At 46.6% G+C, this 17,300-nt stretch overlaps 1 protein-coding gene across 1 annotated transcript; it reads left to right on the top strand.

The window, feature by feature from the left end:
* The first annotated feature begins 6,355 nt into the window (after positions 1-6,355).
* LOC118650549 (piggyBac transposable element-derived protein 4-like) lies at positions 6,356-17,005 on the top strand. Its single transcript, XM_036298951.1, has 2 exons — positions 6,356-7,987; positions 16,940-17,005. Exons 1-2 carry the CDS (start codon positions 6,356-6,358, stop codon positions 17,003-17,005), a joined length of 1,698 nt encoding a protein of 565 aa, XP_036154844.1.
* The last annotated feature ends 295 nt before the right edge of the window (positions 17,006-17,300 follow it).

Raw genomic sequence — 17,300 nt, 5'->3', positions numbered from 1 at the left:
TTCACAGCTGGGCCTCATCTGGGCACCTCCAAACCCCAAACAAAGAAGAGGAATCTTCAGATCTCTCCATAGCTCCTGCTGGGTAGCCTCAGGCAGAGGCTAAATTAGAACCTCCTTAGAAATCCAAGAGCCAGTGTACCCAGTGGTCAGAGTGAGACCATCCAGATTACAACTCCTCAGATCCATAAGGGACACACTCAGTGAGCACCAAAGCCCCACTGAAGCAAGTCCTGCCCCATAAGAGTGTTTCCAGTTCTCCCATTGTAGACAAAACTGATCCTCACAGCCAATTGGCCTGGAGGTCAATTCCTCCCACTGATACCTAGAACAATCAAGGCTTAACTACAAGACTGTGCACAAAGCCCACAAAGGGGTGCACCAAGAGTGTCCACCTCAGGTAATTGGGGAGGCTGAGCCACTGGGCCCTATAGGACACCTAGCACACAAAGCCACTCTACCAACACAGGGAAGCAGCCAAAATGCAGAGATCAACCAAATAACTTGTATGCATATGTGCATAACTCATTCCACAAATGATAGAAATGGAGGAAAGCAAACTACTGGATATAGAGTTCAAAACCACGGTTATAAGGTTTTTCAAGAATTTTTTAGAAACTGCCAATAAATTTAGTGAGACCCTCAAGGATATGAACAAGGACCAACTAGAAATTAAGCATACACTGACTGAAATAAAGAATATTATACAGAGATCCAACAGCAGACTAAAGGATCGCAAGAATCAAGTCAAAGATTTGAAATACAAAGAAGCAAAAAACACCCAACCGGAAAAACATGAAGATAGTGTAAGGAGCCTCTGGGACAACTTCAAATGTACCAACATTCGAATTATAGGGGTGCCAGAGAAGAGAGAAAGATATTGAAAACTTATTTGAAGAAATAATGACAGAAAACTTCCTAAAAGTCTAATCAAAGTGTAATATGCTAATAATATGCTAAGGCTGCTCAACTGCTCACTATGACCTGCAATGACCACCAGGGGACAGACACTCTGACCAGTAGGTTAGCTTGCTGCTGGGGTCCAGCTGATCAGGACTGAGCCAGACAGGCCAGACACACCCTTGGAGCCCTCCTGCAGTCCCTCCCTGGCTGGCCAACCTCCCACATCCCTCCCTGGCGCCAATCATGCACTGGTGGGGTACCTTGGCCTGGCCTCTCTCACAATCTGGGACCCCTTGGGGGATGTCAAAAAGCCGGTTTTGTTCCAACAGCAGAATGGCCAGTCGCTATAACACACACTGACCACAAGGGGGCAGACACTCAATGCCAGAACTGCCCCAAGTGGTCAGTGTGCTCCCACAGGGGGAGCAACTCTCAGGCAGGTACCTCTCCCACCTCCACAGCAGCGCTAAGGATGTCCAACTGACGGCTTAGGCCCACTCCCAGTTGGACATCCCCCAAGGGCTCCTGGGCTGCAAGAGGGTGCAGGCTGGGCTGAGGGGACACCCCCCCCCCAAGTGCATGAATTTTGTGCACAGGGTCTCTAGAGCAGAAATAAATGACATAGAGACTATATATAATACACACACATACTAGAGGTGGGGGGGGGGTCCCTCAGCCCAGCCTGTGCAGTCTGGGACCCCTTGGGAGATAACGCCTTGCTGGCTTAGGCCTGCTTCCGGGTGGCAGAGGGCAAGGCCCAATCCCTAGGTGCAGCCCCTGGTCGGGCTCAGGGCACGGCTGATTGGGGAGTTGGGGCACCGCCCCCTGTCATGCAAAGAGCAGGGCAGATTTGGAGGTTGCAATGCCACCCTCAATCACGCTCAGGGTAGGGCCGATTGGGGCACCACCCCCTGTCACACACAGAGCAAGGAGGATCAGGGGGTTGAGGCACCACCCTCTATCACCCACAGAGCAGGACCGATCAGGGGGTGGGGGCGCCTTCACCTGTCACGAACAGAGCAGGGCTGATAGGGAGGTTGTGGCCCCGCCCCCTGTCACACACAGAGCCGCAGGGCAATCAGGGGGTTTGGGCGCTGCCCCCTGTCACACTGATCCTGGTGCTGGGAGGTATATTACCCTTTTACTATATAGGATAGAGGCCTGGTGCATGGGTGGGGGCTGGCTGGTTTGCCCTGAAGGGTGTCCTGGATCAGGGTGGGGGGGTCCCCACTGGGGTGCCTGGCCAGTCTGGGTGAGGGGCTGAGGGCTGTTTTCAGGGCTGGGACTGAAGCTCCCAACTGCTCCTTTTTTTCTTTTTCTTTTTTTATTCTGGGCCAGCTTTAGCTCTGAGGCTCCAGCTCTTAGGCCTCCGCTCCTGAAAGCAGGTATGTGGTTTGTTTCGGTTCTCAAAACTCTGTATCAACTCCAGCTCTGAGATCCCAGCTGGCTAAAAGCTCATTTCTGGGCGTCTATATTTGTTACAATGTTTGAAACTGCAGGTTCAGAGGCCTGCAGCGGGCCAGCGGGGAACTTTGGAGTCCTCCATCACTGAAGCAAGCAAGCCTCATGTTAGTTTCAAGCTGCCTGGCTGCCAGCCACCATCTTGGCTGACAGTTAACTTGCACATTGCCCTGATTAGCCAATGGGAAGGGTAGCAGTCATACACCAATTACCATGTTTCTCTTTTATTAGTGTAGATAAATCAGTGAGACCAAGAGCTGATTCTTTGAAAGGATAAACAAAATTGATGAACCATTAGCCAGGCTCAAGAAACAGAGGACCCAAATAAAATTAGAAATGAAAGCAGAGAAGTAACCACTGACATCACAGAAATGCAAAGAAATTGTAAGAAAATACTGTGACGCTCGAAGTACATACACCCTGGGCTGGCCCCCACCTCGGCAGCAAGCCCCAGACAAGCCTGATCCAACGGCCGGCACTCAGGGAGCCCAAAACCAAGCATGTTACGTCCTCCACTTGCGTTGAAAGTTAAGCTATACAACATGGCAGGCACAGTCTCCAGCAAACACTGCAGTCCCGACGCCCAGGGAGCAGGCATGTAGCCAGAATGGTCACGGGATCAGCCACCTCCAGCCCTTGGCGCTCTCTTTGGGCCCTGCAGCCCTTACACATAGTGCTCTCCAGGTCTGCGGAAAAAGGCTGCCGAAGCATTTCACCCACACACTGCCCCGGGCCGGCCCCATCTCGAGATGAGTGCCAGTAAAAGTCGGGACCAATGACCGACACACACTATGCGTGCGCGAGGGCGAGTTCTTCTTCCTCTCCAGGCTCAACGCTGGCTGGGGAAAGAACAGCAGAGGCGTTTCATGCACATAATGCCCCGGGCCGGCCCCAACCTCAATATTGAGCGGCCAGCAACCGACACCTACGTGTGTGCACGAGCCTGTCCTCTCCTTGCTCATCAAGCACCACCCAGGGTGCCGGCCTCATCTCCTGGGAAGGTCTAGCATTCTGGGACCAGACTCCCACTCGCTCCTGTATCCTTGGCAGAGCACTAGCCCAGCTCCGGTGGGCTGAGGAGAACCGATAGGTGCTGGTCTGACCAGTTCAGTTCCGTGCAGCCCCACACTTGGTCCGGGACTTCTGCGTGAAAAAATCACCTCCTACAGCACTGGAGGTACAACCTAGAGTGAACAAATGCAGCATGGATGGTCACGCGTGACCGGCACAACCTTGATACCAACACCGGCCCGCTGGAACTCCCTCTCACGCATCAGGACCACGTCCCACCTCTTAGGCTACTGCCCTGACCCTCGGCGTGGAACTGAACCAAGGATGTGCCTTACCCGGACCGTTGACAGGCACACGGCAGCTTCCACAAGCACGCGGACCCTAAGGGGAGTGGCTCCTGCGGACGGACGGAACCCCCTGTAGCTTTTGCGAAACGGCCCACTGTGGCTCCCGCGAGCAGGCAGACCATTCAGGTGAACCCTATACGAGCGGTATTTCTCATGGGCGGGCTCCCACGATTGGGTCTACGGTCAGCAGCTCCCGTGTGTGGACACCCTGTCTCCCACAGACAGGTCCAAGGCAGGGACGGGACAGGCGGCAGGCTCCGCGGACGGACAGGTACACAAGCTGGTGGTTCCCGCAGCCGGACAGAACCCCTGCAGTTCCCGACGGGCCCACGGCTGGAGGGCCCTACAGGCGGCGGCCTCCACGGGCAGACAGGCCCACAGCCGGTCAGAACCGCTGCAGCTCCCGCGGGCGGACAGGACCACAGCCGGCGGTTCCCGCAGCCAAACGGAAACCCCGCAGCTTCTGCAGACAGGCGGACCCTACAGACAGGTGGCTCCCGCAGGCGAGCAGGCCCACATCCGGTGGTTCCCGCAGCCGGACGTTCTGGAACCACTGCAGCTCCCGCGGGCGGAGAAGCCCGCAAGCCAGTGGTTCCCACAGCCGGGCCAAACCCCTGCAACCTCTGCAGGCGGGCAGGCCCACAGCCGGTGGGTTCCGCGGCCGGGCAGAACCCCTGCGGCTCCCACGAGCGAGCAAGACCCTACGGGCGGTGGTTCCCACCCGCGGCCAACTGGACCCCCTGCGGCCCCCACAGACAGGCTCACGGCAGGCTCGCAGGCTGGCTGGCCGGTGGTTCCCGCGGCCGGCTGTGGCTCCCCCACAGCGGGACCGGGACAGGATGACCCCATGGGCATCGGCTCCCGCGGGCGGAACCCTGGCGGTGTTGGTACCCGCCTGCTCACAGCTCAGCCAGAAGTTGCCCCAAGGCATATAGTCTATATGACTGCCGGTACAATCTCCAGAGAACCAATGAAACGTGGACACTCGGAGTAACCGGGGCGATCCTGATATCGCCTCCGGGCTCCTGGAACTCTGCCTCGGGCAACAAGATCAAATCTCATCCCTTACCGAATGCCCCGGAGCTACGGAGGAAGGCGGCAATATAAAAGTGGCCACAAGGTGGCGACTGACAATAGGGTAAAAGTCAAAGAGAGACGCAGCTGAAGGGTGGGGGAGTGGGCGAGAGAGCACCTCCGCCCCCCAAAACCCCCCAACTTCATCTCTTTCATCTCGGAGAGTCTCTTGTCTGGCTCCGAGCGGGTGGAAAGCGTCCAGCACGGCCCAAGGCGTCCACCGGGGACCTCCTGGCCGGCGCAGCGAGACCCTGGCCGCAGAAGGGGCATTTGGAAATATTTTTTTCAGGGAGCTGCGGGGAGGGGGACAGACTCCCCACGCAACTTCCCGGGAACGTGGAAACTCCCCAGACACGCGGGCGCGGGCTCCTGGAGGACTTATCTGCCCCGGGGCGTGGACCCTTGCAAGGCCTCAAGGGACTGCCATGGCCTAGGCGGATTTTAGTGTATAATTAAAACCGGGTGCTAACACGGAAAACACACCCTAATCGTTTTTATTTTTTCTCCGCACGTTTTCATTTTTGTGCTTTGCCTTTAAGGATCTAACAGCCGAGCTCCTTGCCCGGAGACCAGCAGACGGAGCCGGATCACACTAGTCCCAGAGCCAGACGGGTGCAGAAGCCAACAGATGAGCCACTAACCGGACAGGGGGCCCGGTGTGCGCAGACCCTGTCCTTGGGTCAGTGTTCAGAGGCCAGTGGTGCCTGGTGATTTGTGCTTGGCGGGGACCTAGATGTCACCCAATCAGACCTGCCAACCTTATGCTTTCTCTCCCCTTTCCCTTTCATACCCTACCTGGCTGAGTTAAAAATTCTCTCTGGTCGATATACCTGACGAGGGAGGGGCCTGTCCCCTGGCTGGACCTGGGGGCACAGGCAGCTCAAACGGGGGATCACAGTTCTCTGTGGAGTCCCCGAGACTCTGTCAGTTTCCCTCTCACGACATTTGACAAAGGAAGGAAGCAGAGGTGGTTTGGGCCTGACCTCTCCTCCAGGCAAGTGTCTGAGCCCAAGACACAGAGCTCCTCAACTGCTCCTGATGCTCAACACCTCCTTCCTGCAGCGGTTACTTTAACACTAGATTGCCCAAGGAAGTCATTTTGACTGCTTTTTAATTTCAATTAGAAAAACAATTATGTATATAAGGACACAATGTCTTAGAATTTTGTGACTTTTTGTACAACATATAAATGCGTTTATTAATAATTGTAGTTACCTCCCCCTCCTTCATTTCCGGTATATATATATGTGTTATACCTATATTGCCCAAAAGCAGTCATTTTGACTGCTTGGGGAAATTTTAAATAATCAAATGACTCTTATTATTGAATTGAGTAAATTTCTTATATGACCAGCTCGGCTCTGTATTGAAATAACAGTTTTCATTTTTTTCGATTACCGTCACATGATAACATACAAGTACATGATAAATTGGCGATACTTGATAAGTTGCAGTTGCTCAATAAGGTAAACTAGTACTTGGTATTCGAATCTTTATGCAGTGATACTTGTTCTAATAGGTTGTTTATTGTATTTCTTTTGCTCCCTAAATTCATGAAAGAAATGTCGAAGAGAAGGGAGTTACTGGAAAAGCTAACGAACATAAGTGAAGAGTGCTCCGATATAGAATCAGATGCAGCAAATTCTGAAGTATCGTCTGAAAATGAAGCGGATTATATTCAAAGTGAAACATCTGACACTGAAGATAGCGATGAAGAGTCGATCACCAGTGATGAAAAAGAAAGTGCCATCAATATGCCCAGGACAAGGTGTAGGGTGCTAAGTAGTTCAGACTCTGATGAAGAAACTGAACACACCATTCAGGAGACCGAAACAGCTGCCGATGGTACTGTGTGGTCAAAATTTGACGAAGGTGGTATTCCTGGAAGGTTACCATGTACTTGTATTTTCAAGGGTGTGAAAGGGCCAACAGGCTACGCAAAAAGGAACATTATGGCAGATAATCTTATCAGTGCATTCTCGTTGATAATAGATAACTATATTATCAAACATATAAAGAAGTGCACAGAAGAAGAAGGCCGCCGAATTTTGAGGAACGATTGGACAACATTACCGGAAATACGTGCATTTATTGGGATTTTATATGCTCGTGGAGCCTACGAGGCAAAAAATTTAAAACTCAGTTATTTATGGTCAGCAAAGTGGGGTCCCGAATTCTTCAGGAAAATTATGGCCAGAGAAAAGTTCAAGCAAATCCTACGATTTATTCCTTTTGACAGAAGAACCGAAAGAAGTAGGCACCTACAAACAAATAAGTTTGCCTTGGTTTCGGAAGTATGGGACAAGTTCATTGAAAAGAGTCAAGCTTGCTATCAACCAGGGCAAAATATAACAGTTGACGAGCAATTATTTCCGTCAAAAGCCAGGTGCAGGTTTACACAGTATATGCCTAATAAACCCAACAAATTCGGCATCAAATTCTGGCTTGCATCAGATGTTAGTAGCAAATATGTTTTGAATGGTTTTCCTTATTTGGGGAAAGATGAACAGCAACCATCGTCAATGCTTCTCAGTGAACACGTTGTTCTGAAATTTGTCGAGCCATATACAGGCTGTGGAAGAAATGTTACGACCGATAACTTTTTCACCAGCATGTCACTCGCGACAAAATTATTGGCCAAACAAACAACTCTACTTGGAACTATTAGAGGAAACAAAAGAGAACTACCCAAAGCAGCCAAACAAACGAAGGATAACATGCCTCGTTTTTCCACGCTGCTATATAAATCAGAGAATTGTGTTCTTACAATATATAAAAGCAAACCAAATAAAAGAGTAGCTGTTCTAAGTTCTAGGCATAAATTTGTGAAAATTGATAAGAGTAATAAAAAAATGTTACCGGAATCTATTCAATTTTATAACAGCACAAAATTTGGAGTTGATATGGCGGATCAAATGGCCAGAAAATACACAGTAAAAGCTAGTTCTCGTAGATGGCCCCTCCAAATATTTTTCAATATTTTAGATTTGGCTGCTATAAATGCTTGGATCCTTTACAAAGAAACGACAGGAATACAAATACAACGAAAAGAGTTCTTGTTTCAATTAGCAGAACAGCTTTCCACCGAATACAGAGCTGCAAGACAGAAAAATTCATCAGAACATGAAGACCCACAAAGATCAACTGCAACATCATCAAATGCAACCCATTCTAAGAAACGCAAGATTTGTCAAGTACGACTTTGCCACAACAACAAAACAAATAATATATGTGAAAAATGTCAAAAGTATGTTTGTGGAAGATGTACACATAAAAAGATTTCCACTTTCATTTGCATGAAATGTACAAATAATAATGCATAAATTATTTTTTTTCCGAGTGAGGTACATTTTTTTTGTTAATATTTACTAATACCTTGTTATATAACTGTAAATACTATACAAAATATTAAAAATTAATTTTAAACAAATTTCTTTACACATTATTCTTTCACAATGCAGTCATTTTGACTGCTTTTGGGCAATATAGGTATATACTAAATTTCAGTCTTTCTATTGTTAATGTCACTAAACATCTAGAAACAAAATGCGCTTGGCCATGGCATGTGTTATGCAAAGAACCCAGAGCACCGGCTGTGAAACACCTGGGTTTATAGCAGGACTTACGTTTGCATCGCATCGAAGTTTTCCTCTATGTCCCATCCGGCCTGCAGGTGGGATGCACTTGGGGCTGCCTGCCGGTGCCATTATTTTGCTGCAGCCCCGACTTCCCCACTGCAGAGTTCTATAGGAGACAAAACTAAGCCAAGCAGGGCCCTCAGGGGGAGGAGCTGTGCCCTGGGGCAAGCAGCTACCATGAGGGCTCACGCCTAGAAGTAGTTTCTCTGTGGCCTTTCTTAGTCCACGGAGCTGTCCAGGCTCCCATGGCCTCACAGGCGGCTTACACATTACTCGTGGCCTCACCATACCCCTCGGGGTGGGAGGGGGAGGGGGAGGGGGAGAACGGGAAGGGGCCCACACTCCCATTTCCCTTTCAGCATACATGCCCGTTTCTCACTGAGGCAAGTGAAAGAGTTACTGGACACTGTCTAGAAGCCCAGGGACCGGGGGGAAGAAAACAGATACTGCTGGTTGGGTATAATCCCCTCCTGTTGACCCGTGTGTACCGCAGCAGCTGGCTGCCAGGCCCAGCTGGGTCTTATGGACCCAAGTGGCCATAAAAGCATGTCCCCTTGGGACTTCCCTCCCCTTCGCCCTGAGTCAGGTGTGGGGGACTGGGGTCCTACTTGGGGGCACACAAGCAAGGCAAGCATTGTGTGTAGACAATCTTGCCACCCCACAGTTCATATGAGTGCCAACAGATGAAAGGGAGCGTTTTGAGAGCAGCAGAGAAAGCATGGGCCCCCTCCTCCCGCTGCAAACTTCTGCCCCGAGGGCCTCTGCAGCCTCTGCAGTGTGATCCGGGCAGGTTTGCAAGAGGACAAGACGTCCCCGCCGGCATCTAGGACCTTATGCAGCCCGTTTACACCGGCTGATGCTGTTCTTGAAACAGGAATTTCAAGGGTGACATAGGGCAGGTTTAGCACATTTTAGAAATTAAGGGGACCATGGAGGAAGCACAGGGCTGCAGAGCAGCAGAAGGTATATTTCCATGGAATAGAGGAGCTGAAATGCTGCAACAGGTGTATTTCCACAGAATGAGGGAGCTGAGATCAGCAAAAGGTCTATATTACAAAACAAAGGAGAGGTAGCCCTTCATCTAGAAGGAGAAGAAGAAAGCCCAGAGGGAATAGGGAGACAATAAGGAAGGAGGGGAGAGGACCTCATGTGAGGTCCAACCTTTGAGCCAGGAGTTACTGTAGTAACCAGTCCAAGCGAATAGTAACCAGTCAGAGGGGATATCAAGGCACAAAGATCTGCAGCCTTTACAAGATGTCCCGCTTAATTATTTTGCAAAATCCTCATTATCAGCTGGTACACCTATGTATAAGCCGCAGGGAAAAGGAACTCCGTGGGACCCTTCCCCCCCCCCCCCCACGTGGGAGTCTGTACTTGTTCTTCAATAAACCTCCACCTTTGCTCTAACCAAAAAAAAAAAAAGAAAGAAAATACTGTGAGCAACTATATGCCAACAAGCTGGACAATATGGATGAAATAGACAAATTCCTAGAAAAATACTAACTCCCAAAACTGCATCAGGAAAAATCAAAAAAACCTGAATGGGCCAATAACAATTGATGGAATAGAAGCAGTAGTCAAAAAAACTCCCAGTAAATAAAAGCCTGAGTCCAGACGACTTCACAGGGGACTTTTACCAAACATTCAAAGAACTAACACCTATACTCCTCAAACTATTCCAAAATATCCAAGAAGAAGGAACAGTTGTAAGCTTAATTTTTTTTCCCCAAGAGGCCAGCATTATTCTAATTCTAAAACCAAATAAAGACACTACCAAAGAAAGAGAATTACAGGCCAGTATCCCTGGTGAACTAAATGATAAAGTCCTCAACAAAATATTAGCAAATTGGAGCCAGCAATATATTAAAAAGATCATAAATCATGACCAGAGATGTAAGACTGGTACAATATTCGCAAATCAATAAATGTGATACATCACATAAACAAATTGAAAGATAAGAGTCACATGATCATATCAATAGATGCAGAAAAAGCATTCAACAAAATCCAACAACCATTTTTTTAAAATATGTTTTTACTGATTTCAGAGATGAAAGGAAAGGAAGAGAGAGATAGAAACATCAGTAATGAGGGAGAATCATTGATTGGCTGCCTCCTGCCCATCCCCTACTGGGGATCAAGCCTGCATTCCAGGCATGTGCCCTTGACCTGAATCGAACCTGGGACCCTTCAGTTCACAGGCCGGCACTCTATTCACTCAGCAAAACTGGCTAGGGCCCAACAACCATTTCTGATAAAACCATTTCTCAGCCAAGTGGGAAGAGAGGGATCATATATCAACATAATAAAGGCCATTTATGAAGAACAGAAAGCTAACATCATACTCAATGGGCAAAAACTAAAATCATTTCCCTTAAGATCAGGAACAAGGCAAGGTTGTCCGCTTTCACTACTTTTATTCAACACTAGAGGCCCAATGCACGAAATTCGTGCAAGGGCTCAGCCATCGCTGCCATGTGGCTTGCCTCAGCCCTCGCTGCCACAGTGGCTTGCTTCAGCCATCACAGCTTTGGCTTTGTCCGGAAGGTTGTCTGGAAGGATGTCTGGAAGGTCATTCAGCTGTGTGGTCTAATTAGCATATTATACTTTTATTATTATAGATAGTACTGGAAGTACAGAGATCAGACAAGAAGAAAAAATAAAATTGAAAAAGAGGATGTAAAACTATCAATATTTGCAAGTGACATGATATTATACCCCAAAAAACCCTAAGGACTCTACCAAAAAGACTATTAGATTTAATAAATGAGGATGTAGAGAAAAGGGAACCCTAGTACGCTGCTGGTAGGAATGCAGACTGGTGCAACCATTATGAAAAACAGTATGGAGTTTCCTCAAAAAATTAAATATGAAACTGCCATTTGATCTAGTGATCTCAATTCTAGAAATATATCCTAAGAAACTTGAAACACCAATCAGAAAGAATGTATGCACCCCTATGTTTGTAACAGCACAATTTACATTAGCTAAGATTTGGAAACAGCTCAAGTGCCCATCAGTAGATGAGTGGATAAAAAAGCTGTGGTACATTTACACCATGGAATACTATGCAGCTATAAAAAAGAAGGATCTCTTACACTTTGAGATAGCATGGAAGGACCTAGAGAGTATTATGCCAAGCGAAATAAACCAGTCAGAGAAAGGCAAGTATCACATGGTCTCACTTATATGTGGAATCAAATGAACAAATAAACTACTGAACACAATAGATTGAGAGACAAAGAAGCATGTAACAGACTGTCTAATATCAGAGGGAAGGTTGGGATGGGTGGATGGGAAGAGATCAACCAAATAACTTGTATGCATATGTGCATAGCTCATGGACACAGACAGTAAGGTGGCGGAGGCCTGGGGCTGGGGCGAGGGCGGCTAAAAGGAACCAATGGGAGAAAAGGGGGGACATATGTAATACTTTAAACAATAAAGATTAAAAATAAAAAGAAAATGCATGTCAAAAATAAATAAATAAATAAACAAATAAATAAAAATAAATGAATTCAGCAATGTAGCAGGATACAAAATTAGTGCCCAGAAATTAATGGCGTTTTCATACACCAATAATGAACTCTCAGAAATAGAAACTTAAAAAAATCCCATTTACAATTGTAACAAAAAAATTAAGATATTTAGGAATAAACTTAACCAACGAGGTAAAAAAAAACACCAGTATTTGGAAAACTACAGAATGTTGAAAAAAAACATAGAAGATGTAAACAAATTGAAGAATAGACCATGTTCATGGATTGGTAGAATTAACATAATTAAAGTGTCCATACTACCAAAAGCAAAATATAGATTCAATGCAATCCCTATCAAAATACCAATGGCATATTTCACAGATCTAGAAAAAATACTACAAAAATTTATATGGAACCAAAAAGACTCTGAATAGCCCCAGCAATCTTGAGAAAGAAGAACCAAGTTGGAAGGATCTGAATACCTAATATCAAGGTAGACTACAAAGCCACTGTACTCAAAACAGCCTGGCACTGGCATAAGAACAGGCATATAGATAAGTGGAACAGAACTGAAAACCTAGAAATTGACCCAAGCCATTATGCTCAATTTATATTTAACAAAGGAGGCAAGAATATACAATGGAGTAAGGACAGTCTCTTCAATAAATGGTGTTGGAAAAATTAGACAGATACATGTAAAAATGAAATTATACTGCCAACTTTGAGTTTATTTTGAGAATAAACTGAAAATAAATAAAAGATTTAAATATAACTCATGAAACCATAAAAACCCTAGAAGAAAATGTAGGCAGCAAAATATCAGACGTCTCACAGAGCAGAATTTTCACTAATCATTTCCGAGGAAAAAATAAATAAATGGGATGACACCAAACTATAAAGCTTCTGCACAGCAAAAGAAATCAGCATCAAAATGAAAAGGAGCCCACTGTTTGGGAGAACATATTTGCCAATGATACATCTGAAAGGGGTTAATTTCAAAAATATAAAAAGTACTCATGCATCTCAACACAAGGAAAACAGACAACCCAATTGAAAAATGGGCAGAAGATCTGAACAGATATTTCTTCAAAGAGGACATACAAATGTACAAGAGACATATGAAAAAATGCTCAATGTCACTAATCATCAAAGATGCAAATTAAAACAATGAAGTACCACCTCACACCTGCCAAAATGGCTATTATCAATAACTCAACAGACAATAAGTGATGGTGAGGATGTGGAGAAAAAGGAGCCCTAGTACACTGATGATGGGAATGCAGACAGTGTGGAGTTTCCTCAAAAAATTAAATGTGGAACTGCCATTTGACCCAGTGATGCCACTTCTAGGAATATATCCCAAAACACCAATCAGAAAGAATATGTGCATCCCCATGTTCCTAGCAGCACAACCTACAATAGCTAAGATCTGGAAACAGCCAAGCACCCATCAGTAAATGAGTGGATAAAAAGCTGTGGTACATTTACACCATGAAATACTATGCAGCTATAAAGAAGAAGGATCTCTTACTCCTTGAGACAGCATGGAAGGACCTAGAGAGTATTATACTAAGTGAAATAAGCCAGACAAAGACATGATCTCATTTATTTGTGGAATCTAATGACCAAAATAAACTGATGAACAAAAAAGATCTAGAGACAGTGAAGTGTTGGTGGTGCATTCCTCTTTGGGGGGGGGGGGGGGAGAAGGACACCATAATTAGAGCAGCAGGTGAAGAGCAGGGAGTGGACACAGGGAAACTGAACGGTCTCTAGCCTCTGGAACCCAAACCGTGCAGTGCTCAAGGTCATGCCATGGTCAACTGTTTCACCATCACTTCCACTATCCCCTTCCCCCACTTCACTTAATTTCCAAGTTTCTAGGTCCATCTTTGTTAGTTCTTTCCAATATCATCTTGGAGAATACTTCCAATTCTTCTCCAGTGAATTAATTCCCCTTAGTTCCCTTCTGTTCCTTAGTTTCCTCATCAGCATATTAAGGAGTTGGGTTAGGTCTCTACTTTGCAGGCAGTGTATTGAGAGGCCTGGATTGCTTGGGTAGAGGAGGGTTGGAGGAAGGCCAAGGCACTTTTCTATATTGATAGATATTGTGCTTTTCTTAAGATGTCACTTGGGGAAAAGGTGGGGCATGGGCCTGCTATTTAAGATGATAGATATGGAGATAAACAGACAAATAAAAAGGCTTGAGAACCTCTGGACAAGTTGTCCCCGGGGGTCACTTCCAGATTTAGTATTCGCTGGTGCTGCTTACTTTGTCTGCCTTATCTCTCCACCCCCTTTACTCTTTTTTTCCCTGCATCTCCTCCCTTCTAAAAATAAGCATTACCAAGTTTCCATCTTTACTTCCAAACTTACGTTGAACTTGAGAACCAAACTTGAGGCCTTGCTCTTGTCTTCATGAGATGCTGTGAGGTCATGTGAAGGAGAAGGGAGAAATAAAATCAATCTGTAATTTCTCCCATTGTTATTCTTTTCCTTATTGATACACATTGAACCACAGATTGTTGAGAACTTGACCTCCTGGAGTTACGAAGTATTCTTGCTTCCCCTCAGTACGCTGTGCAGTGCAGAATCTTGAGGAATGGGAGCATGCTATTTTTAATGACACCACAATGTTTATATGGCTTTTATCATTTTTGTTTTTGTTTTTAAGGCAAGAGGAACCATTCAGATAGGTTTTTATGTTCAAAATGTACTCTGGAGTTCCATCTTGGGGAATAAGAAGGCATTTGTTCCTCTTTCTGCTGCAGTTTTACTTAGTTTCCACTGATACTAGCTCTAGAAGAGTCTGAATCAGCCATAAAATATGCCCATTCAGGAAACTGGCAAATTCATTTTCATTATTCTTTGCTGGAGGGGAAAGTGCAGATTCAAGGAGAGCTGGCAGGGAGGTGGAGTGGGGGGAGATGTTTGAGAAATGCTGGATAGAGCACGCCATTCTGCCCCTGCTCTGTGTGGTCTTCCTAGGCCATGGGGATTTATTTGAGGAAGAAGTGACTGGAACTATGCCCCCACACTGGCGGTGCCTACCTGGTAGAGTTCTGGACACTAGTTGGGTCAAGAGCAACCTAGTGCCTGACCCTTGACTGAGGCCCTTCTATCCTGGCTACACACAGAAAAGAGAACAGCCAGGCTGAGACCGAGCATGTGGACACCTCACCTGCTGATTGGCTAGCCTGAGAAGCAGAGCTTTCTCCCATTGGTTGGTTCAGATTGGCATAGGTAGCAGGTGAGGGCAGTCTTGTGGCCACCAAAAACCCTTTGCCTCGCTAGTTCCCTGGGTTCTAAATGCCCCCACCAAAACAAAACAAATGAAAAAATAAACCATTCTTGTGCTCAAGTAACACAGTCTAGTGGGAGAACTATAAACAGATCATGATAAAATAATACTTTACTGCCCTAACTGGTTTGGCTCAGTGGATAGAGCATCAGCCTGCAGACTCAAGGGTCCCGGGTTCGATTCCAGTAAAAGGGCATGTATCTTGGTTGCGGGCACATCCCCAGTGGGGAGTGTGCAGGAGGCAGCTGATCGATGTTTCTCTCTCATCGATGTTTCTAACTCTCTATCTCTCTGCCTTCCTCTCTGTAAAAAATCAATAAAATATATTAAAAAATAATAATAATACTTTACTACACAGGAGAGACACACAGGGAGTTCCCAGGGGAGCTAACAGGAAGCTTTCAGGAGGTTTTGCTGGGATTCCTGGGGCAAGGGAGGCCTGGGCAGTGGGAAGGGACAGGTGAGGGGGTGTGAGGTGGGGCTGGGCGGTTATGTGCGGGGAAGTGTGTGCATGTATGTGTGGTGTACATGGCATGAGATGTGTGATGTGTACATGTTTGTACACCTTAGGGTAGGAGGTTCAATGGGGCTACTGTAACCAGGGAAACTGGGTGTGGGTGCCTTGTGACCCCTGGGCGTCACTCCTTCCCCACCAGAAGTCACAGCCCTGCTCCACCATCTGTGGCTTCCAAGGATGGGCTTATTACTGTCAGTAGGGACCCTCTTTCCCTCTTCAACAAGCCCAGAGCTCCCCAACCAACTGCAGAACAGCCTCAGGCTGACTGTTTTGCTTACTTGACAAAACTGCTATGCCACCCTGATCTCTCCTCTTGAAACCAAGTGGGGGAAATGATGCACCTTATCAGGGACATGACCTGTGCGCACTCCCGTCGAGTTGGTCCCAGTGGCCTGAAAGACCCTGCTCAAAGGCCTGCTCCCACCGGCCAGTGAAGGTCCTCAGCCCTGTGTACCCACCCCCCGCCACCATGAAACAAACCAAAACTGGGATTGGCCATCTGTGAACTTCTATCTCCAACTCCGCTCTTCTAAAGAGGTCTTTATGTCATGGACCTTTAGTTGGTGTGAGGAATGGTGTTTGAAATTCACTATAGGCTAAAAAAACCTCTAGGTGGCATGTAGTCAATTCTTTGCAGCAGCTGAGGTGTTTTGGAGGTCCCAAGAGGGAAACAGCAGGGTCAACGAGGGAAGAACTAGGTAGCACAAGATGGACAGAAGGGAGGGTCCTATGCTAGGCTCTTGAGCTATAAACAAATAATACAACTGGGCCTCTGTACTCCCACAGGAGCAGGTGATGCAGAACTTTGAGAAGAGGTAGCATATAATTTAGGGTGCCCTGCGGGTGGGGGAACACAAGAGAGCAAACAGTTCACCAGGCTCTGTGCATGACTTGTCTGTCCACACTTGCCACCCCAGGATTGGATTTTATGAGTAATTTCAGATTTTGAGTATTCCCAGTTTTCAATGTTGCTTTTTTTTTACACCTGGGTCAGTGCATGCTAATTTTTACCATTCCGCTACCACAGAGAGGAGAGGCTTTGGTCAGATCCATGTTCTGATGGAACTTTGAACTTGGTCAGACTTTCACCCTTTTTCCACTTGTGAAACAGGAAATATCCTCCTAAGGATTACTGTGAAACCCAAGTGAGAGAACCTGGCACAGTGCAGGGTCACTGGAAGGCATTAAGGCATTTACTTCTCTTTGTGTAGACACAGGGCAGCCTCTACACCCCCACCCCAAATGTCAATAGTGCTGAAGTAGAGACCTTGCCATAAAGGAATCCACAGCGGTCAGCCCAGGCCATGTTACCTAGGCTAGGATTAGATGGAGATTCAGACAAGCTGAATGATCTGCCTAAAAACCATAGTGCTTGGGATGAGGGGTGGGGCCGGACAATCTGGATTGCACTTGAAACCAAATTTTTTCCTCCCCAAAAGCTGCTTTTTCCACCATACCATACAACCACCTGTCATGAGGTAGAGTAAGGGTTAAGGGGCCCACACTTCACTACAGCTGAAAGTATTGTCATAAAGTAACAATTTACGTGAAAATTAAACATAAAATTCAATC

This window comes from Myotis myotis, unplaced genomic scaffold, assembly GCF_014108235.1.
Source record: "Myotis myotis isolate mMyoMyo1 unplaced genomic scaffold, mMyoMyo1.p scaffold_m19_p_3, whole genome shotgun sequence".
Taxonomy (NCBI): Eukaryota; Metazoa; Chordata; class Mammalia; order Chiroptera; family Vespertilionidae; genus Myotis; species Myotis myotis.
This window is presented reverse-complemented; position numbering and strand designations above follow the sequence as displayed.